Source organism: Puma concolor, chromosome D4 (assembly GCF_028749965.1).
Source record: "Puma concolor isolate L17-30 chromosome D4, mPumCon1.1.hap2, whole genome shotgun sequence".
Taxonomy (NCBI): domain Eukaryota; kingdom Metazoa; phylum Chordata; class Mammalia; order Carnivora; family Felidae; genus Puma; species Puma concolor.
Genome location: NC_141679.1, coordinates 42898052 through 42922110, shown reverse-complemented (window position 1 = coordinate 42922110; position 24059 = coordinate 42898052). Strand labels below are relative to the sequence as shown.

The 24059-nt window shown below is 37.6% G+C and overlaps 1 protein-coding gene and 1 long non-coding RNA gene across 3 annotated transcripts in view; both read right to left on the bottom strand.

Moving 5' to 3' along the window:
* Window positions 1–12646: 12646 nt before the first annotated feature.
* On the bottom strand, window positions 12647–15059 carry LOC147574828 (uncharacterized). The gene is made up of 2 exons (XR_015243563.1): window positions 14108–15059; window positions 12647–14016 (listed from the first exon to the last, which is right to left on the bottom strand). It is a non-coding gene; the product is annotated as an uncharacterized LOC147574828 (long non-coding RNA).
* Window positions 15060–15468: 409 nt separating this feature from the next.
* The window catches only part of CNTLN (centlein), a 329566-nt gene continuing 320975 nt past the window's right edge, over window positions 15469–24059 (bottom strand). For both annotated transcript variants that reach the window (XM_025934944.2, XM_086685371.1), the window contains exon 26: window positions 15469–16165. In XM_025934944.2, coding sequence (XP_025790729.1) covers window positions 16064–16165 — 102 coding nt within the window. In that variant the 3' untranslated portion in view covers window positions 15469–16063. The remainder of the gene's footprint in view (window positions 16166–24059) is intronic.

The following is a 24059-nucleotide window of genomic DNA, read 5'->3' as shown; positions in this document are numbered from 1 at the left end:
ATTACACAAATGTTCGTAGCAGCTTTATTTGTAATAGCCCCAAAGTAGAATCAATTCAGATGTCCTTCAACAGATGAATAGTTTTAATAGACCTTGTTACATTCATGCTATGGGATACTACTCAGCAATGAAAAGCAACAAATTATTAAAATTGAATGAATATACAGAGAATTATTCTGAGTGAAAAAGTTACTAATTCCAATTGCAAAGGTTACATACTGTACAATTCCATTGATATAATACTTTTGAAGTGACAATATTTTAGAAACATAAGACAATTAATACCTATCATGGGGGGTGGAGGGAAGTAGTATGCTTACAAAAAGGCAACTTGAGGGGCATCTGGCTGGCTTAGTCAGTAGAATATGGGACTTTTGATCTTGGGTGGTCATGAGTTCAAGCCCCATGTTGGAGGTAGAGTTTACTTAACTGTTTTTAAAAAAGACAACATTGGGGATCATTGCATGGGAACTATTCACTATTTTGAGTGAGATAGTGAATGCATGAACCTATGCATGTGATAAAGTTGTAGAGAACTAAACACACATGTACACATAAATGAATACAAGTAAAACTGGGGAGATCTGAACTAGATCACTGGATTGTATCAATATCAATTTCCTGGTTTTGATATTATACATATTATGTTTTTACAAATGTTGCTACCTGGGAGAAACTGGGTAAAATGTATATGAATGCTTCTCTGTATTGTTTCTTACAACTGCTGTGGAATGTATAATTATCTCAATAAACATTTCAATTAAAATTTTGTTTGGAAGAAAAACTACACAATAATAGGCTTCCAAAACTACAACACACACAAACAAATGAACACCGAAGGAGATAATATCTTACCAGATATCAAGAAGCAATATAAAGCAATAATTAAACAGAGAGCTATTAGGAAGTCAATTGCACATTGTAGAGAAGCCATAAACAGAACCATGTATATTTGAGAAATTAGTACATTATGAAGGGAATTCTTCATATTAGTGTGGAAAAGGAAATGCTAAGGGATGGAAAAGTTTACCGTTCATTTGGAAAAACAATAGGTCCCAATATCACATTACACATAAAATAAATTCAAGATAGAGATCAATTAAAATCAACACCTAAAGAACAAAGCTATTTAACTAACAGGTGCTGGGTAGAATATAGGAGGATTTTTAAAATATATAATATTAAGGTAGGAAAGAGGTTTTTGAGGAAGACAAAAACAATTAACAGAAAATGGAAAAACTAATTTTAAAGAATTATCTGCATCAAATGAATATATCAAAACAATTTATTTCACTAAACTAAATGGGATAGGACGACAGTTTGTAAAGCTCTATTAACACTTAATTTGTCATTTTATGATACCTACAAAACAATCAAATTGCCCAAGTAAGCTTATGAGTTTGCCTTCATAGACATGAGATTCTATTGTGAAACAGGATACTATCCTAACAAAAGACTTGGTGGGTCTGATAATACCCAGCTTAGAAATAGCTCTGTTCTGGTTACATAGCCCCTTGATGAACCCTGTCAGTAGCCTGCCTGGAGCTACTTTTTGTAGACATAGACATAGTCTTTCTCCAGAAACCTAGAGGTCTGTGCTGGAATTCTCCTATTGGGGTTTGTCAGAAAAGTCTCTCAGTATTCTTATTTACCACAGACACCCCTAGCACTGTGGAATATGTTGGGTCATTGGGTCCAAAGTGAGTGTTGCTTATACCAGTCTGAATCTGTTGCAGGGCCCTCTTCTGTTCCAGGCCTCTGAGTCAGCCATTAACAGGTATTCCCTGTTGAAAAGTAATTCCCAAGTGAGACATATGCTATCTCCAAATTCTGAAACAGACTACCTAGTGCTGTGCTTTTGTGTCCACAGGAGGAACTGCAAGAACATATTCTACATCTTTGAGGGTATGCTCTGGAAATCCTCAAACCATTCGGTTTCTAAACTTTTTACTGATGCAACAGCCCCTTGAATCTTTTTTAATTTGATTTCCATCCCTGGAGTGTATGTGTCTGGCATTCAGAGTGCTTGCCACTTCCTGTTCATCTGGTCCAATTAACCTGATGTTACTAATGTGGTGGACCAGGTGATATTTTGCAGAGTGTCCAGTCAAGATTCCTGAAGACTACATTAATACAAACAACGGGAGATTAATATAACCCTGGGCAAAATCAGGAATGCCTTTTTCTGTTCCAAGTAAAGGTGTATTTGCATACTGCTTTGATCTTCTTTCCTTATGGGGTTGGGAAGAATGAGTTTGTCATATCAAGAGCTAAATATCATTGGCCTGGGGCTCTGCTGATCAGTCTGATAAAGATATCAATTCAGTCCAGTCACTGGACTTCCACTTGGTTAAGTACACTCCACCATCAACTGTTACGATTTTTGCAGGGTTCAGATTGGTGAACTGAATGGAATCGTGGATGTCAGTCATTCTGGTATCCTTAATCTTTAAGATTGGCCTGGTTTCTTCCATTATATTCAAGATGCGGTACTAGTTCTGATGTCCTATCTTGGTTCAGGCAGGAGGCAGCTTCAGTGGCTTTCATTTGGTCATTCCTACCATTATGACTCTTTCACCACATGTCAGGAAACCAATCTCATGATTCTGTCAGCTGAAAATTACGTCCATCTTCATGATATCCTCAGTGGCACTAGGAAAATGACCACAGAGGAGATGCCTGGCCCCACTGAACCCACTGTGGGACAGACTTGGACCGGAAATTCCCTTATTACCTGGTCTCTGTATGATCGATCCACTTTAATCAGGCGTCATGATAGTGTTTGGGGTCTCCAGTACCAGAGTCAGTTCAGATCCTATATCTAAAAAAGGAGTATTTCCTTTATCACCATGTAAAATTGCTCTGTAACTGTAGGTCCCTTTGGGGGATATCACTGTAGTGTATCTGAGGTGTTGCATGGTCCCTCTACAAGGCCATCTTCAGTTAATGGACTTTAGGCCTAAGCACTGGTTCCAGTCTGGAAACAGTGGGAGGAATTATAATTTTTCTTTTTATTGCAGCAGCTGACATCAGTCTTCTCTTCACCCGCACATGACCTTTTTAGATTATACAGATCAAAAAAACCTAATTGACTACCCATCCATCTGCTTCCCCTTTGGCAACACTGTTGTCTGTTAGCCTTCACTACAGATCCTGGAAGATTAGGGCCTCTGGTTCCATTCTGGCAATTCTGTCCGCCTTGCCTCTCATCGTCTTGGATGCTGTCACTTGACTTCTGATATTTCAGGATCCTCTCATCTTAACTGCCACTAGAGAGCTCATTTCCATAGCTGCAACCCCAGCCTATAAGACACAGGCATCACTGAGATTCTTAATGCTCCTAGTGATCCCCTCACTAGAGAATTCTTATTGTTCTAGTAAAGGGAGTATCCTGTAGGCTCTCCTGGGAAACATAGTCCACTAGCGAGTTCTATAGTCTGTATACATATAGTCTAGCATGCCCATTCTGAACACTTGGACCTCTTCCTGAATTACTAGAGTAATTATGGTACCTCCACCTAATTTAAAATAGGCTACCCCCCTCCCCCCAGCTTCAAGGAATTATTCCATCAATATATTAAGACCAATTGCAGGTGCCCTTGGCAGGATGTTAAATGATGAGTTATAGGAGTGTCCCATACCAACAAACTCTTCTGTATCCAGCCTTAAATTCTGTTCAGCACCATCAAGATCCATTTCCAGGCATGTTTTCTCAGCTCTTGCTAATATTATTTTAGCTAGAATCTGTAGCTGTTCTGTGAAATACCTCTTTACTTCTGAAGCCTGGAAAATACGTCCATGGTTAAACAGGGCTACAATTTGACTCTGATTATCTATCTAAAAACAATAATGGGGGAAGTGAAAGAACTTGAAGAAATAAAGCGTCATCTTGAGAGGTATTTGTTGCAGGTCAAGGATGGCTAATATTCTCTAGCAGTGGAGGAGTGAGCTTGTTTTGTGAACCTAGAAGTTTCAGAGGAATCTGAGGGTTCAAAATTCTTGGTTGGGGTCAACATTGCCCTGATATCAAATCCAGATAAGGAAAATACAATAAAACAAAATTATAGACTAAAAATCCTGATGAATATAAATGCAAATACTTTAACCAGAATAGTAGCAAACTGAATTTAACACATTAAATAGATTATACACCATAGATTCAACACACACAAATCAATCAGTGTGACATACCACATTAATAGAAAGAAATATAAAAATCATATGATCATCTCGATAGGTACAGAAAAAGCATTTGATGAAATATCTTTTCATGATTAAAATACTCAACAGATTGGGTGCAAAGTAATGCAACTCAACATAATACAGCTCACATATAACAAACCCACAGATAACATTATATTCAATGGTGGAAAATTGAAAGCTTTCCCTTTAAGACCAGGAACAAGATAATGGTACCCACTCTCACCACATTTATTCAAGATGATAACATGATACTGGAAGTCCTAACTAGGGAAAACAGGCAAGACAGAGAAATAAAAGGCATCCAATTCAGAAAAGAAAGAAAAATGTCTTTTTTTTTTAATAGATGGTGTGATCTTATATATAGAAAATCCTAAAGATGCAACCAAAAACTATTGAATTTAATCAACAAATAAAGTTGCAAGATATAAAATCAACTTACAAAAATCATGTGCATTTCTATATACTAACAATGAAACACCTGAAAAAGAAATCTAGAAAATTGTCCCATTCACAATAGCATCAAAAACAATGATAGTTAGGAATAAGTTTAAAATAGGAAGTGAAAGAGCTGGTCAATGAAAATGACAAGACCCTGATGAAAACAATTGAAGACACAAATAGAAATATATCCTTTGTCCGTGAATCAGAAGAATTAATGTTGTTAAAATGTCCATGCTACATAAAGCCATCTATAGATTCAACACAATCCTTTCAAAACTCCAATGGAATTTTTCACAGAAATAGAAAAAATAATCGTAAACTTTTTATGGAACCACAAAGACTCCAAATACCCAAAGTGATCCTAACAAAGAAAAGTTAGTGGCATCACTTTTTCTGATTTCAAAGTATACTACAAAGCCATAAATTAAAAGTGTGTGGTACTGGCATAAAAATAGATAAATACACCAATTAGAATAGAGTTAGTTTGTTGCTTTTTTTCTCTACAAAGAATTTGTTGCTATTTATTTATTCCTATCTATGTGTGCTTTTAGTCCGAAGGGCTATTTCTGGCCAACTCTTAGCAGATACATTAAATTACGTTGCAAGAAGTTAACAATTCACATTCTTACCAGCAGTATATGAGAGTGCTTACTTTCATGTACTCTTCACCAGCACTGAATATTTTCTTTCCACTCTGAGACATAAAAATAATTTTTCATCTCCACTACAGATTCACTATCTTTTTATATGTCTATTGGACTTTTCTTATCATTGGTCAGTACATTTTATTATATTAAAGCTGATAAATTTTATCATATGCCACATCAAGTATTTTTTTCTCCTTTATTTTGTTGGTGTCAAGAATTACATTGATATATTTCCTAATCATTATATTTGGAATAAAATCTATTGGTCCAGATATGCTGTTATTTGAATAAGTACAATTTCTATTTTTACTTAGAATATTCACATTTCTTTTTTTAAGTTTATTTATTTATTTTGAAACAGAGAGAGGGAGAGAGTGTGTGCATGAGTGGGGTAAGAGCAGAGACAGGGAGAGACAGAGAACCCCAAGTAGGCCCCATGCTGCCCTGAAATCAACAATCAGTTGCTTACTGGACTGACCCACCCAAGGGCCCCAGAATATTTATATTTCTATTAGTAAATAATGTTGATCCATAGTTCTCTTTTTAATTATATTTACCTGGTTTTGTTATTTAGCCTATCCTCACTTTACAAATATGACAATGGACTATCCTCATCCTTTTCTGTGAATAGTTAAAATAACAGACATCATCTTTTCTTTGAGGGTAGATTTCAATGATAAAATCACTAGGTCCTACTGCCTTTCTAAATGGCAGATCTTTAGCTGTGGTTTCTAGTTTCTGTTAGGTGTAATGGTTTATTTGACTTTCTATCATTTCTTAAGTGAACTTGAGTTATTTATATGTTGCTAGAAAATCATACATTTCCTTCAGATTGACATACTTGTGTATATATTGTTTTATAATTTTTTAAATGGCCTTTGTATTTTTTTTACAACCTCTAACATTATGTTTTCATTTTTCTCTCTGTTATTCTTAATTAGACTTGACAGGGTTAATTAAACTTTAAGTATCAGTTTTGATTTTATATCTTTTTTTAGTAGTTTTTCTTTTAAATTATTTTCATTCATGAATTTTTTCCTTATATTCCATTCATGTTGACTTTGATATTGGTTTTACTTTTTCTATTTGTTGAGTTGCATGTTTAGTTTATTTCCAGTCCCCTTTTAAATAAACACTTTTGAATTATTCATTTTATTTTGAATACCGCTTTAACTGCATCCTTAGGTTTTTGATAAAAAGTGTTCTAATCGCCATTACTTTCTAGGAAATTTTCCACTTCCATTTTCTGTATCTTTGCTTCAGGTATGGTTTAAAACTGTCTTTTAATGGAAATACAAATACATGTCCAAGGGAACATATTGAAACAGTATAAAAAGATACATTGTAATAAATAAATCTGTCTCTCAGCACAGACTCCTTAGTCCTCTCTCCAGAGATGACTAATCTTAATCAGGCTCTGATGTTTCCTTCTAGTAATATGAATATACTGAACAAATATATATATTTTTTTATTTAAAAAAATTTTTTTTTCAACGTTTATTTATTTTTGGGACAGAGAGAGACAGAGCATGAACGGGCGAGGGGCAGAGAGAGAGGGAGACACAGAATCGGAAACAGGCTCCAGGCTCTGAGCCATCAGCCCAGAGCCCGACGCGGGGCTCGAACTCACGGACTGCGAGATCGTGACCTGGCTGAAGTCGGACGCTTAACCGACTGCGCCACCCAGGCGCCCCCAAATATATTTTTTGAAAAGTATTCCTTAAAATGGTGCAGCCACTGTGGAAAAAAGTATGGAAGTTTCTCAAAAAGTTAAGAGTAGAACTATTCCTATGACTCAGCAATCCCACTACTGGGTATTTACCCAAAGAATACAATAACACTAATTCAAAGGGATACATGCACCCTTATGTTTATAGCAGCATTATCTACAATAACCAAGATAGGGAAGCAGCCCAAGTGTCCATCAACTCATGAATGGATAGAGAAGATGTGGTATATACATACACAATGGGATATCATGCAGCCATAAGACAGAATGGACTTTTGCCATTTGAAACAACATGGGTGGAGCTACAGAGTATAATGCTAAGTGAAGTAAGTCAGTCAGAGAAAGAAAAATACCATATTATTTCACTCGTGTGGAATTTAAGAAATAAAACAAATGAGCAAAGGGGGGGAAAGAGAGAGAGAGAGACAACCCAAGAAACAGACTCTTAACTATAGAGAACTGATGGTTACCAGAGGGAAGGTGGATGGAGGTATGGGTGAAATAGATGATAGGGATTAAGGAGGGCATTTGTGATGAGCACCAGGTGATGTATCGAAATGCTGAATCACTAGATCATACACCAGAAACTAACATGACACTGTTTGTTAACTAACTGGACTTAAAATAAAAACTTAAAAAGTAAAATATAAATAAATATAAATTCCTTAACTTCTAGTTTAATTTGTTAGGAGGCTTCCCAAGGCCATTGCTACGGCATGGTAGATTTGAGGATCCCAATGCTTGTTCTCTCCTGGTCTTAAAGCTCTAACTTCTCATCCTGCCTGCTTCTGGCTGTCAACATTGTTTCTATCTTCAAATCTGAGAGACGGTCATAAAATATACTCCCTTGGCTTTCTAAATTTGTAGATTTCTGATATTAGTTTTATTTGGCTATGGCAGCCTAATTGTACTGTCCCAACTTCTTGATCTCAAGTCTAGAGATGGAAATCAACTACCTCCTTAAACGTATCTGTTAAGCCTCTTCATGTGACGGCCCTCACTCTTGACAGAGAGGGATTCTTTCATTTATATCTTATGGTAGTGGTGCCAAGAGGTATTTGCAATTTTGCAACCCATGTGCTTCATCTTTCTTCCCCAAATCACCACAAATAAACAATCATTCTAGAAGTAAAATCTATGCTTACCTTGCAAAGATGGCTTCAAGGCAACCTCTCCAGTAGCCTCTGCTTCATCTAGATTGTCAAACCTAGAGACCTGCTGTGGTAGGGAGCTCCTGAGATGGTTCTTGGAGATCTCCATGTCCTATTATTCATACTGTTCTGCAATCTCCTTTGTGTGTGTATGTGTGTGTGAGAGAGAGAAAGACAGAGAAAGATGAAGAAAGTTGCCACATTGAAGAGACCCATGTGGCAAAGAACTGAGGACGGCCGCTAGCCAATAAATAGCTCACAATGAACTATAGCCCTTGGTCCAATGGCCTGCAAAGCTCTGAGGTCTGCCAACTACCTCAGTGAACTAGAAAGTGAATGTTTGGAGTTGCACCTTGCTATGACTGCAGCCTTCTGAAAGACTCAGTGCCAGAGAACCCAGCTAAGCTGTGCCTGGATTCCTGACTCACAGAAAGTGGCCCAAATAAATGTTGTTCCAAGCCACTAGGTTTTAGGGTTAATTGTGATGCAACAATATATAATGAAAAGAACTGCATTTTAGAAGTTTCTTGTAAAATTCGTGGTGATTACTGGAAGTTCTTTCTTCAGGTAATCAGTCTGGACAAGAGTTATGTGTCCATCCAAACCCAAATCATCCTGTTCCCATCAGCCCATGCTTTCCAAAAATATGATGAATGCAGTTTTAGAGATAGAAAAACAAAAAAATGATAAATGTGATCAGGTGTAGAATAGAACTTAAAAATCAAAATATTGGGGCGCCTGGGTGGCGCAGTCGGTTAAGCGTCCGACTTCAGCCAGGTCACGATCTCGGGGTCCGTGAGTTCGAGCCCCGCGTCGGGCTCTGGGCTGATGGCTCAGAGCCTGGAGCCTGTTTCCGATTCTGTGTCTCCCTCTCTCTCTGCCCCTCCCCCGTTCATGCTCTGTCTCTCTCTGTCCCAAAAATAAATAAACGTTGAAAAAAAAATTAAAAAAAAAAATCAAAATATCACCACTACATGCCTATTAGAATGGGTAAAACAAAAAAATACCAACAAAACTAAGTCCTGAAGAGGATGCAGACAAACTTGATCTCTCCAACTCGTTGGTGGGACTATACAATGGTAGTTAAGTGCTCTAGAAAACGTCTTTGCAGTTTCTTACCAAGTGAAACACACTTACTGCATTACCTGGTGATCACACTTACACTTTATTCTAGAGAGGTGAAAATTTTGTTCATACAAAATCCTATACATGTTGTTCATAGTATCTTTATATGTAATAGCCCAAACCTAGGATATTTGTCATGATCCTCCAGAGAAACAAAACCAAATCATTATTTTAAGGAATTAGCTCACACAATTATGGAGGCTGGCAAGTCTAAAAAGCTGCAAAGTGGGCAGGGAGAACTAGAAAGAATCAATGCAATTAAGTCAGAAGGCTGTCTGCTGGCAGACTTCTTTCTTCCTGGTGGAAGAGGCCTTCAGTTGATTGGATGAGTGCCCCCCAGGCCTCATTATGGAAGGCAATCTGCTTTACTCACAGTCCACTGATTTAAGTATTAATTTCATCCAAAACACACTCATAGAAAAATCCAGAATAGGGGCGCCTGGGTGGCTCAGCCGGTTGAGCGTCCAACTTGGGCTCAGGTCATGATCTCGTGGTCTCTGAGTTCGAGCCCTGTGTCGGGCTCTGTGCTGACAGCTCGGAGCCTGGAGCCTGTTTCAGAATCTGTGTCTTGCTCTCTCTCTGCCCTTCCCCCTGCTCAAGCTCTGTCTCTCTCTGTCAAAAATAAATAAACATTAAAAAAAAAAAAAGAAAAAAAGAAAAATCCAGAATATTTGACCACAAATCCAGCACTGTGGACCAGACCACTTAACATATAAAATTAACTATCACAACCCCACCCCTTGTCAACTTCATTCACACACACACACACACACACACACACCCCAAAATAAGGAGGAAATACTCCAGATAATTAAAATCCTTGTTTCTGTGAATAGTCATGTGGTCATAGCTGGTATTTATAAATACCTTCTTCCACTATCCATTCTGTATTCTCTATCAAACATTTCAGCTGATTGTAATTCTTTAGCTAGTGGGGTGACCTTCATTCCTGAGGGGTCTGGGCCATTAATAGTCCTAGCTGGTTTGGATTTTCCTTTGACTTTCACCACAGGGCTTGGTAGTATTAAGAAACGCCCTAAGGGATCTCCTGTGGAGTAGCAGTACAATTTCCCCTTGGTAGTCAAAATCAATTATCCCAAGAAGCACAGTAACTGTCTTTTTGGCCTGTTGATTCAGTCATGTGGAATTGCAGTTGGCTGGGTGGGTCTTTACTTCCAGTTCAGTGGAATCATTCCTGTCTCCTGGTGGAAGCATTTGTCCCTTTGGTGTTAAGACCTCTCAGCCAGCAGAGTATATAAGGTCATGGGGAGAGGAAGCAAACATTTTGCTAGTGAGTCACTAGGAGTAATAGCGAGCGGTGCCACTCCCATTTCTACCCCTTGATTCCTGGACCTGGGAATCCTGGCTATGGATGAAGCAGCACCATATATTAGCTGCTAATTCAGAGCATATACAGCCTCCTCAAGAATCTTGCCTCAGCCCTGCAAAGTACTGCCACCTAGTACTGCCACAGAGTACTGTAACTGAGTCTTCAAAAGCCACTCTACCATTCTAACTAGCTGCTTCACCATGGTGGGGAATGCAGTAAGACCAGTGAATTCCAAGAGCCTGGGCCCATTGATCCATTTCATTTGCTATGAAGTGAGTTCCTTGATCAGAAGCATTGCTGTGTGGAATACCATGATGGTGGATAAGACATTCTGGAAGGCCACAGATGGTAGTTCGGGCAGAAGTACTGCTTGCAGGGAAGGCGAATCCATATCCAGAGAGTGTCCCAGTAAGTACAAAATACAGTCTCTTCTATGATGGAAACAGTCAGATACAGTCAACCTGTCACCAGGTAGCTGGCTGACCCTGGAGGATTTTTGTCAGATCAGGGAATTAGTGTTGGGTCTCTGATTCTTGAAGATTGGACACTCAATAGTGGCTATAGTCAGGCTGGCCTTGGTGAGTAGATGTCCATGTTGCTGAGCCCATGCATAACCTCATACCTGCCACCGTAACCACTTTGTCCATGAGCCCACTGTGCAATGATAGAGGTGGCTGGGAAAAGAGGCTGACTGGTATCCACAGAACAGTTTATTCTACTCACTTATTACTATCCTCCTCTGCTGAGGCCACCCTTTGGTAAGCACTCACATGGGACAAAAAAATCATCACCTTTTACACCCATTCAGAGAGGTCTATCCACATATCTCTTCCCCAGACTTCCTTGTCACCTTGTTCCAAACATGTTCCTCCCAAGTCCCTGACTACTTGGCCCATCAATCAGTATATCATCACATGTATCTGTTGATGGGTAAATGAATAAACCAGCTGTGGTACATGCATATACTGGGATGCTATTCAGCAATGAAAAGAAATAAACTATGGATATACACAATTTATATGGATCTCAAGGGCTTATGCTGACTGAAAAGAACTATATACTCTGTGCTTCCATTTATATAACATTCTCAAAGTAACAAAATTATAGTGATGAAGAACAAAAAAAAAATAGTTGCAGGCCTTAGCGTCGGAAGGGGGATATGAATGCTAAGGAGTAACATGAGGAATATTCTGTCGATGGAATAGCTCTGTATCCTGTGCTGACAGTTATATAATCTACGTGTGACAAAATTTCATAAAACTATCCCTCCCCAAAAGAAGTGAATGTGAAAGCTTGTAAAAATCATTTATGGTCTATATTTGAGTTAATAATACTGTCCCAATGTCATTTTCCTGATTCTGACAATGTGTTATGGTTAAGTCAGGTGTTATTCAGGGAATCTGAATGAAGACTACTCAAGAATTCTCTATACTACTTTTGCAATTCCTTATGTTATACTATTTCAAAATTAAAATTTATATAAAAATAAAGGAAAAAGAAAATGCCCTGGATGTACTTTTCTTTTTCTACCTTGCTCCCAACACTGAATTAATGAGCAGTGTCAGAACTAGTACAAGAAGAAGAATGGAGAGGATTCCTTATAAGACAAAGGATGTTGACAGGTGTATAAGATAGGGAACATACAGTGGGGATAAAACTCCAGAAAAAAAGCTAGGTCCCAAACCAAAGAAATTTGTCAAGGCAACAGGAAGATTTTTTTTGTGCCCTCAGATTGAGTAGTAGTAACCTAAGATAAGATATTGGAAAATGTAAACTTCACTTACATTAAAAAATTTTTTTTTATCTTAACTAAATCTCATCCCAAAATATGCTGAGGGGCTCCTGGATGGCTCAGTTGGTTAAGCGTCTGATTTCGACTTCAGCTTAGGTCATAATCCTGTGGTTCATGAGTTCAAGCCCCTCATCGCGTTGCATGCTGACAGGGCGGAGCCTGTTTGGGATGCTTTCTCTCTGCCCCTCTCCCATCCCTTCTCAAAATTAATAAATAAGCTTTAAAAAATATGCTGAAAGTGCTTTAATTAGGGTCAGGTGGTAAAAGGTGTCTGTTCCTCTGCCAATACCACACTTTTAATGTAGCTATAAAATACATCTTAGAATTGGGTAGAGTGATTTCCCCCACTTTATTTTTCCTTAAATCTTTGTAGCTACTCTTCTTCCTTTGCCTTTCCATACAATTTTTTAGAAGACTCTTGTCTCTATTTTCAAAATATCTTGCTGTGATGTTTGTGGGAATTGTATTAAACCCGTATATCAATTTGGAGACAACTGGCATCTTTGCTATATTGAGTATCCCAATTCATGCTCTCAGCATGTCTCCCCATTTATTTAATCTTCTTTCATCAGTGTTGGTAGTTTTCAGTATACAAGTCTTAGACATGCTTTGTTAGATTTATACCTCAGTATTTCTTTTTTCTTCTTTTGGGGAATTGTGAATTGTCTTTTAAATTGTGGTTTCCACACATGTATTACTAGTTCACTAGTATATAGAAATACAATTAATTTTTCTATGTTGATCTTGTATCTTGAGAAGTCACTTATTAATTCTGAGGTTCATTTATTCGTGTATGGAATTATTTATGTAAGAGATAGATTTACTTCTTCCTTTCCAATCTGTAGGCCTTTTATTCCCTTTTCTTGCCTTACCATGCTGGCCAGGATTTTCAATATTTTGTTGAATAACAGTGGTGAGAGTAGACATCCTTGCCTTGTTCCTGATCTTAGGGGAAAGTGTTCAATCTTCCATCATTAAGTATAATGTTAGCCATAGGCATTTTGCAATCCCATCAAATTGAGGAAGTTCTTAGTTTTGAGTTTCTTCTTTTCTCGTGCAGGGGTATTGAAGTTTTTCATATGTTTTTGTAAAATTTTACAATCATGTGATATTTCTCTTTAGCCTGTTTACATGGTGTCTTACATTGATTGATGTTTGAATATGGAACCAGCCTTGATTTTGTATCTTCTGCCCAATATCCCTCATAAACAGATAAAACAATTCTAAACAGAATTTTAGAAAACTGTATTCATTTTCTATTGCTGTAGTTACAAATTATCACAAACTTAATGGCTTAAAAAAGCAAAATTTATTCTAATAGCTGGGGATGTGCAAAATCAGTTTTATTAGGCTAAAGTCAAGATGTTAACAAATGCTGTTTTTTTGTTTTCTGTTTTTTTTCCTGGAGTCTCTGTGGTGGACAATCCATTTCCTTGACTTTTCCAGTGTCTGGGGATCACCTACAGTCTTTAGTTGATGGCCCCTTTCCTCTATACTTAAAGTTATTGGGGTAGCATCGTCAAATTTCTTTGTCCCTCTCCTTCTGTGGTAACATTGCTGTCTGACTCCTCTTGCCTTCTTCCTGGAAGACCTCAGGCCTGCATAGAAATTCAGTCACATTTTATCTTTGTAACAAAATTCTTCTGTGATCAGATATTATATTAAAAATCTTGTAGTTTATTTTCTTACCATTGTTTTCTTGTGAGTTGGAAATTCTGTTATGAGTACTTAGTTCAGTAATGTCCATATACAGTGCATTCTTTCAGCATAGGTATACTGTCACTGTATAATAATCACAATGTTTTGCCATCTAATTCAATAGCAAGATAATCCATACTCTGCTATGTCGTAAAAAATGTCACGCTGACAGCCATTTTTCTCTTCTTTTCTTGTTTTGACATGATGGGTATATATTTTTCTTAAAAAGTGCAGTAGAGTAGTATTGTGGCATCTGAAATGCTGTCAAGTTGTAACTGTATTTTCCTAGATTGTGTCATTGTGATTTGTAGTGTGCTAAGTAGTGCAAAGTGACCACAGCATCACATATGGTCTGGGCTGCATACTCACTTGCACTACTGTAGTTTGAAAGCAGCCATGAACAATACATAAATAAATGACCATCACTGTGTTCCAATAAAACTTTATTGATGGACACTAAAATTTGAATTTCATATAAACTTCACATGCTATAAAACATATTCTCTTTTTGTTTTAAACCATTTGGTAATGTAAAAATTATTCTTAGCTTGTGGGCCGCACAAAAACAGGCGGCAGTCCAGATTTGGCTTGTGGGCCATAATTTGCCAACCGCTGCCTTAACCTCAGGGGACCTGTATTCTAAAGGGAAAGGGGAGGAGAAAATAACATGAAGACATATAAGTGAACAGGTAAAATAGCCAATTTTCTGTGATAAAGGAAATTAAGTAGTAAGATGGCCAGGGAATGTGTCCCTGAGGGAGCAGATAAGGTGATCCTGAATGATGAGAAGGAGCCAGTCATGAGAAAAACATACAGACTATTCTAGAAAAGAAAAAGAGTAAAGGCTGGAGGCAGGCAGAAGTTTGGTGAATTAGAGGAAACAGAAAGGTCATGTGTGGCAGGAATATAGCGAAAAGGTGAAATGGGGTTAAGAGTATTTGGAAATCTATGGGGCGCCTGGGTGGCGCAGTCGGTTAAGCGTCCGACTTCAGCCAGGTCACGATCTCGCGGTCCGTGAGTTCGAGCCCCGCGTTGGGCTCTGGGCTGATGGCTCAGAGCCTGGAGCCTGTTTCCGATTCTGTGTCTCCCTCTCTCTCTGCCCCTCCCCCGTTCATGCTCTGTCTCTCTCTGTCCCAAAAATAAATAAAAAACGTTGAAAAAAAAATTAAAAAAAAAAAAAGAGTATTTGGAAATCTAAATAAAGATGATATCATCATTAGGAATTTGAACTTAATTAGTTGACCACAGTAGGAGTTATGCTGGATCTAGCCTAATTTTATACACTGGGCTTGTGGTCCCTTGCTAATTTAGATGGCCACACAAAGTCTTGTGATTTAAAAAAAGAAAGGGAGAAAAGGAGAAAATGTTTTTATTTTTGCCAAGTAGTTCTAGGAAAATACAGTGTCTCCTACATAATCCAGTATATTGAGAACAGATATAATTGGACCACACAATTTATTTCATTAAATTCTCATCCTTAAGATATGATGCTTCGTTTTATATTTGCCAATAAAACAAATTGCTCTTCATTGGATGATTTAAGGCCTTTTATACTGGTTTTATGTAAATGGTCTAGTTTCTTACAAAACTTAAAACGTTAAGTCCTCAGTTTACACCTTTGTCTTCTTATATTCAGGCCAATTTGTGTGTCCAAGCTTGTTCTAATTTCTTCTACTGCACTGGAAGGAAAATCATTTTTAAGTTTGCATTGATTTGTGGCAATATTTGTATTCAACAATCAAATGCTACACTATTTCCTTTAAAATGGCTGTGTACTTAATTAGTTTCACTTGTTCAGCAATTAATTAGTTTCAGAGACTTCTTATTTTGGTATTGAACCTGACTATTGATAGTTGGAGCAGATACTGTATCAGGATTGCAATGCATTTCTCCAGTCCCACCACACAAAAAGTTTTCACATTTGAAAAAAAGTTCTTCATCATAATATCATCTAATATCTTTCATAATTGTGAAATATCCTTCAACTAGTTTCTTTCTTTCATTTATTTTCTCCAGTACTGCTTCTAGCAAATATGAGGCAAAAGGAAGCTGTAAGAGAAACACACAAAAAAAAAGATGATCAAAACTCTATATTTTCTTCAGCTCAAAAACATACACTAAATATCATTAAACCATTAGAACTCAGCTATCTGCAACTTTGCACCCATAATGGCACCCTTCTGGGTCTCTTTTCAACTGATCTTCCTGGTTAGTGTGGGTAATTTTGTCTTTTATAATAAAAATGATAAAAGAGCAGAAGTAAAATGAAAAAAGATAAACGCCTTATTGAACAATTCATGGTTTACTGACCATGTTAATGATGTAATCTGCAATACAAGCAGCTGAGCCATTTATCTTCAATCAGCTGATCAATAGCAGGTTACAGTCATCTCCAGGGCCCACAGGCCCACCGAAGGAGTACTGTATGCTCATCACTCATAAAAGAATGAGAGAGAACTATCAATACACTTGTCTGTGTGAGAGCCCAACACCTCAAGAGTTGTAGGGTAAAATTTCAAGCGAAAAAAAATGGCAAAAGTATACCCATTGATTAAGATGTTATAGAAAAGTTTGTTTGGCACATCAAAGTGTAATACACATGTTGCAAACTGCTGAGTTTATGAAATGTAGAGTACATTTTTAAATTTCATAATTTATATAACTTTTCTGGTAAAGTTTCATTGTTCCCTCTGCTTCCCTGGGTTTCCTGTAGAAGTCTGAGTCGTAGGATACATGTCTGGGCTGTAAGTAGAAGAAAAGGGAAAAGGGTCTCCAATTACCCCCACACCTCCACCAACTTCCTTTTGTCTCCTTCCCAGCTGTCTGGTCTCACAGAAGAGGTTTATAATAATTAAGACATTCGTTAGCCATTTCTTGGAGTTGCCCTTTTGATTAACCAGCAAAAGACCACTTTTGTTTCCTTGAATATGTTGACGGGGATGCTTCCCATGCCCAGTCCCCTTCCCCACAAGGGAAGTACCATCAGGCCCTTTTTTTGTGCCAGGATGACCACAGGCAGCATCCATCATCAGCACCTGACCAAAGACCACTATAGGAGGTGCTCGGCTGTGCTCAGCTAGGGTGATTATAATTCGCTCAACCAACCAGAACGGCCTTTTCGAATTTGAACTGGGAGTAAACAGAAAAGGTTGGCCAGTGGCAGTGAAACAACAGGCCAGACAAACAGATTATGCAGGCCACGAATGAGAAGCGAAGACCAAAACTGGTCCATAGGATTGCCTCAGATCCCAAGTTTCTAACAAAAAGGTTCTAGTTTAACTTCTTTCTCATCTTTGTAACAAACTGCCTTTTCTAAGTCAATGCCAGGAGCTTCACACACGGTCTTCCATGAAACTTACTGAAGAAACCACAAGATACCAAAATATCACATTTCTTTAGTTCTGAAGACAGACTTGAATAGAAGATACATGCATTGAATTAAAAACAGCTTTTTTCTGGGAAAGAAAAAAACCCTACTACCCCATTAAATATATAACACTGTGTTTGCATTGCAATGTCAGAAATATGAAAATGTGGGGAAAATGCATCTTAGAAGTAAGGAAGAATGTTAGACTCCCTTCTGCAAGGTAAGGATACTAACAGCAAATCATTACTTTGACAGATTGCCCTTCTGGGATGCAGAAAAGAGTCATATTTGGCAAAACTTCCAGTCTTATAAATTAGATAATTTAAATTCTCAGGGCATTAATATTAGATGTTAAAGGAATGCACATACAAAATAATAACAAAACTATCAGGCAACCTTCTTTATGTTGGCCATGGCTATCAGTACCATATGCATCCCCATCAAAAAGGCAGATAAACAAGATGTTTTCTGGTGGAAATAAAATGTAATTTCCTCAAGCTGTTCAAGGGAAAAAAGGGTCCTCTGACCAAATAAGTTTGGGAAACAAACCAAACCTTAAAAAGTTCCTCTATTTCAGGATCTCTTAGAAGCTTTAAGATATTAACAGACACTGTGAGTCTCCAAGCAATGTAATACTCTGTTTCTAAATTCATTTGTCCATGCTCTTCTCATGGTCTGTTTATCATGAGGAACTAGCAATCCATGGAACACACTTTGGGAAACATGCTGGTTCTGTAATTTCCTATGTAATAATGTCACAGTACTTTCACCAGGCCACAATGTACTGACATTCATCATCTTATTTGCATATTACACTTTCAAGTTAAACATAAACCTTTTTATCTTGTGATCTGAACAGTTTTCAACATGTCATGTACTTGGAAATTTCACTTCCTTTTAAAAAAATCTAGCTCAAAGAATTTCTCTTCCAGGAAGCCTCCGAGGTCCATTTACTAATTTACTACTGACAACTCACTTTATTCTCTTCCTCTGGCTCCCAATAAAACAAAAAGCCCCACAGTTAAACACAACTGTTTGTCAATCCTGTTTTATTGGATTGTAAGCTTCTTTTAAGCTTTGTATAGAGGCTAACACATACAGATTTCAAAAAGTGATCAATCTTTTAATCATGATGCACGGTATGTGCATATCTATCTGCCCTTAGAGGTTCTTCTATTTCTCTGCAAATAGGTCAGAAGGATATTATTATCTGTCTTTATATAATATTAAATTAAAATTCATATATCTTACTAGTTGGAGATGTTTATTTTAATTCAACCTTTCTATTTCCTTTTTCATAAACCAACTCTGAATTTCTTTCTCCAAACACAGTGCTCACTCTATTTGCTTTTTATGACTTGTTGTTCCCTGGGAACTGTAAGTCCGACTCTCAAAGAGGCCTTTCGAAAGGATCAACTGTAATTTTATAAAATATAAAATTAATGTAATTTTATAATATAATTGTTAGTAATTGAAACAAACCTAGAAGACGACTAAGGAAAAGTCAGATTAGAAAACATTTCATAAAATATACTTACTGTTTTCAAATGAATATGACTTATTTTTTACAAATGAACACTATAACTCAAAGTAACTGTTAACCAAAAAATTTTAAGCACGTGTCCCTCCTACTTTATAAATTGTTCCTTATTCATGGAGTAGACTCAATACATCTTCAAATAACGAGTGGACCAGCAGTATTGGTTTCAAAAATAGCTTCTCTTGCCAAGTGTGCACTATTCTTTATTTGGCAAACTTCTTTCATAGCCTATACAGATAAAAACCTCTGCTTAGTCTAGGATGAATTAATGAAAATTCTTGTTTTCTGAAAGTGGTTAAGAATGGGATTTTTAAGTTCACTGGCTATTTTAGCTAACTGAGAATAATCACTTTTATCATTTACAGATTACTGTTAATTCTTAAATCTTACAAATTACAGGGGCTCAGTGAGTTGAGCCTCGAACTCTTAATTTTGGCTCAGGTCATGATCTCATGGTTTGTGGGATCGAACCCTACATGGGGATGGAACCCCGTATTAGGCTCTGTCGCTTCGTGTTCTCTCTCTCACTCTCTCTCTGCCCCCCACCTCAAAATAAATAAACAAACATTTAAAAAATCTTATAAATTACAGTTAACCTGAAGACTGATGGGACATAATTTAGTCTACTGTGATTCACAGAGTTCTTCAAAAGCTTATAGTATCAAATGAACGTCAATTCTCAACAGAGAGCTATAGATTGGGTGCAGTTAAGACTGTCTTTAAAATACAAAATGCCTTGGAAAATGCTTTAAAAATTCACATGGTCTGCTTGTTTGCCCTGTTTTTTATTTGTTTTAACAGCAAAACGCTTTAAAAACATTAAGAAGACCAGGAGACCAGAGTCTAGATGAAATGCAAGGTTATCTCACACAGGGTGTTTAGAGTACATTAAAATCTCTCTACATGCATTCTAGAGGGAACTCCTTCAGACACAGAAAGCACCACTATTCTTTCATGGATAGGATTTTGGAGTTGGACTGAAGTGGCAGCAAGCTGACTGGACAACAGCAGCCATACTTTCTCACTTGCCCCATCAAATGTATCTGAAACAACAAACCCGACAATTATGCTGCCTCGGGTTTCATCTCCGATGGCATATGCCAGGGACTATGAAGTCCAGAAAGACTGCATGATTTCTTTCTTTCTCTTGCATAACAAAGGAGAAGGGATACTCCTGGGTATGTCAATACAGAGTCCCACAGGCTTGAACGCTTCAACATCACGGAGAAGATGAGACAGGTGAAGAGTTGATACTGTGTGAGATAACTTGGTATGGAAATTTAAAAAATTTTTTTTTTCAACGTTTATTTATTTTTGGGACAGAGAGAGACAGAGCATGAACGGGGGAGGGGCAGAGAGAGAGGGAGACACAGAATCTGAAACAGGCTCCAGGCTCTGAGCGGTCAGCCCAGAGCCCGACGCGGGGCTCGAACTCACGGACCGCGAGATCGTGACCTGGCTGAAGTCGGACGCTTAACCGACTGCGCCACCCAGGCGCCCCAACTTGGTATGGAAATTTAACTAGGACACCGGAACAACTGAGCTTTGCTTGGTGTGTGGTGTGGTCTTAAAGTGGGTCTTCCTAATCATTTGGGCTGTCCCTGATGCAAAAGGTGACTTCTATTAGGGAGCGATTTCCCCTGATTTCACACAGATTTCCAGCTTATCTCACATGTAAACACCTACAGATGTTTGCCTCTAGGAGCTGGTATGCCACTGACACAATCCCAAGTTTATCACTCACACTCGCAGGTTGTGGTTTCATTTAAGTGTTTCTGTATAAAGGTAAGGCATGAATGATGGTTGCAGACCTTTGAGAGCTATATTAGAAAAATAACCAAGCCTAACATCCATGACTATAAAACATAGATAACTTAACAGCATGAGCACTAACTGGAATGTGCTTTTAACAAAAATCTAAAGAACAAGATGAACATTTTAACCATTTTCATTCTTGTTTTTGGTTTGAAAACTACCACCAAGAAGATACCACTTTTAAAACACAAATTGACTTTAATCTAGCTTGAGTCCTATTGAAAATAAATGTATTTCATTTCATGTAGTGTACCTGCTTTTACTGGAAACATGAAAGAAGGCTTAACATTGTTAAATTAAAAAAAAATCCCAGGAAGGCTCTGAATGGAGAAATTTGAACTCTTGCTATTTCGCTAGATGTAAGAAAGCTGTGTGGGTGGCTGAGGGAGTGGGTTTACGTGTGTGAGCAGGGGTGAGTGAATGTGCCTGCATGTGCTTGCATGTGTTGTAAGTGCCACACAGAAAGTAACAGACTAGATGTGTTCCGAGTTCTAAGGAGAAACTTTCAGTTAACCTTCAGCCTGGAAGTTACTCTATTTACAAAAGCCAGGGAGATTTATAAAACTCTTCTCACTGACATATTGCAAGGATTCTGTAGAAGGTAAGCATATTTTCCAGAGAGGGCACTGGGGAAAGAGCCATTTTAAATTTCAGCATTTGCAAGATCTGAAGCATCTAATAGGAACAGGGATATTTAAAGCTAAAGAAAAACCACTGATTAAATTCTGTACTTTAAATTCTCAACAGCTGAAGGCAGAAAGAATTTTTTATATGCTCCCAATGCAAGAAAATGATCTCCAAAAAGTGGACTAAAATGGACTGAATAAAATCCAGAAAAGGATTAGCAAATAATAAAGAACAGGGCTAAAACAAAATGAAATCAAGACACATTTTCTAGTCATTCCCGGCTCAAGGTTTTTATACAAATCCTAGTAAAGAACCATATTGCATTTATAACTGTAATTATTTATTTTGTACAAGTATACATATTTTAACATATATACCCATAATTCTGTTCAATTTAATTGTTTAATAAATTTCACAGTTTATATATTTTAACTCTTTTATTGTCCTTCACCCCCAGAAATGTAAACTCCATGAAGGAGGTGATTTTTGTCTCCTCTGCTCACTTCTGTACTCCCAAACCTGAAACAATAATGTAGGAGGCACTATGTACATGTTTTTTTTTTTTTAAAGGATTCCATAGTATAGGTTCAGTGTTATCTCCACTAACTCTCTGTTACCTTTTAAAGTCCCAAGTAAAAAGTACTGTTTCACGTATTATTAAGGCCTAAAGGCAAAGTTAAATGACCTTTATTACAATTTTATAATTTTGAGGATCAGAATGGGCAGAACAAATAAACAGTTGTCTCTTAGAAGGCACAGTATAAATGACTACTACTAGTTTGGATATGTGAGAAGGTAAGTATCAGTCAGAGCATAACAGAGGGACATCTCCTTATGTGCCAAATGAAAGGAAATCACTTATCTCATTTGTTCATAATTATGACCAGGAGACAGAAGTTCAAATTCAAATGCATTTAAGGCAATCTCTGCTAATTAATGGTAGAGGAGATGGCATATGCGATATAAGAAATTTATTTAATTTACTTTTTTTTTAGAGAGAGAGAGAGAGAAGAGAGAGAGAACAAGTTAGAAAGGGTCAGAGGGAGAGGGAGAGAATCTTAAGTAGGCTGCATGTTCAGCATGAAGCCTGACGCAGGGCTCGATCTCTCAAACTGTGAGACCATGACCTGAGCTGAAATCAAGAGTTGGATGTTTAACTGACTGAGCCACGTAGGAACCCCTATGGAATTTATTTTTAAATGTATTCTTTTTTCTGGGGGCACCTGGGTGGCTCAGTCAGTTAAGCGTCTGACTTCTGCTCAGGTCATGATCCCGTGGTTCTTGGATTCAAGCCCTGCGTTGGGGTCCATGTTGATGGCTCGGAGCCTGGAGCCTACTTCAGATTCTGTGTCTCCCTCTCTCTCTGCCCCAACCCTGCTTGTGCGTGCTCTCTCTATTAAAAATGAATAAACATTAAAAATATTTTTTTAATAAATGTATTTTTTCCTCTTTTGATATTAAAGAGAACATTTTTTAAATTAATATATAGTTCACATAATATAAAATTCACCACTTTAAAGTATAGAATTTGTTGGTTTTTGATATATTCACAAGGCTGTGCCACCATCGCCACTATCTCATTCTAGAACATTTCCATCACCCTCAAAAGAAACTCTGTACCCATTAGCAGCCACTCCCTGTCTGCCTGCCCCCACCCCGATCTCCATGGTAACCACCACTCTACTTTCTGTCTTTATATAGATTTGCCATTCTGGACATTTCATATGAATGCAGTTAGACTATATGTGACCTTTTGTGTGTGGCTTCTTTCACTTAGCATAAGGGTTATAGGGCTGTGTTGTAGCATGTATTTACTACTTCATTCCATTTTATGGCAGAATTCCATGTATACATACGCCAAATTAATCCATTCATCAGCTGATGTACCTCTGGGTTGCTTCCACTTTGGAGGTATTATGAATAATGCTGTTGTGAACATTCATGTAGAAGTTTTTGTATGGACATGTGTTTTCATTTATTGTGGGTATATGCCTAGAGGATGAAACTGCTGGGTCATATAATCTCTATTTTTAACTTTCTGAAGAAGTGAAAGACTCTTTTCCTCAGGAGTGGCATCATTTTACATTTTCAGCAGCAATGTATAAGGGTTCTAATTTCTCCACATCTTCACCAACCCTTGGTATTGTCTGTCTTTTTCGTGATAGCCAACCTGCTCGGTGTGAGGCAGTACCTCATCTCAGTTTTTGGGTTCCATTTCCCTGATGGTTAATGATGTTGAGCATCTTTTCATGCCCTTATTAGCTATCTGTTTATCTTCTTATAGAAATGTCTATTCAAATCAGTTTCTTTACTTTTAGTTGTTGAGTTGTAAGAGTTTGAAATGTGTTCACAAATGGTTAAATTTCACTGAGAAAAGCCAGAGAGAAGGCTAGCTGAATTAATGAAAACACTTGAATCCTTGAATATTGTTAATGGAATGCATCTACTACACTTTCTATGGATTCAGTACTGACATCTCCTCCCTACCACATCTGATCTACACCTTTTGGTGTCTCAAACTCTTAGAGGTATCATCATCTTTCTCTTTATGGGGGGTATTAAACTCACCCATCTATGGTTTCTGCTTTCTGACT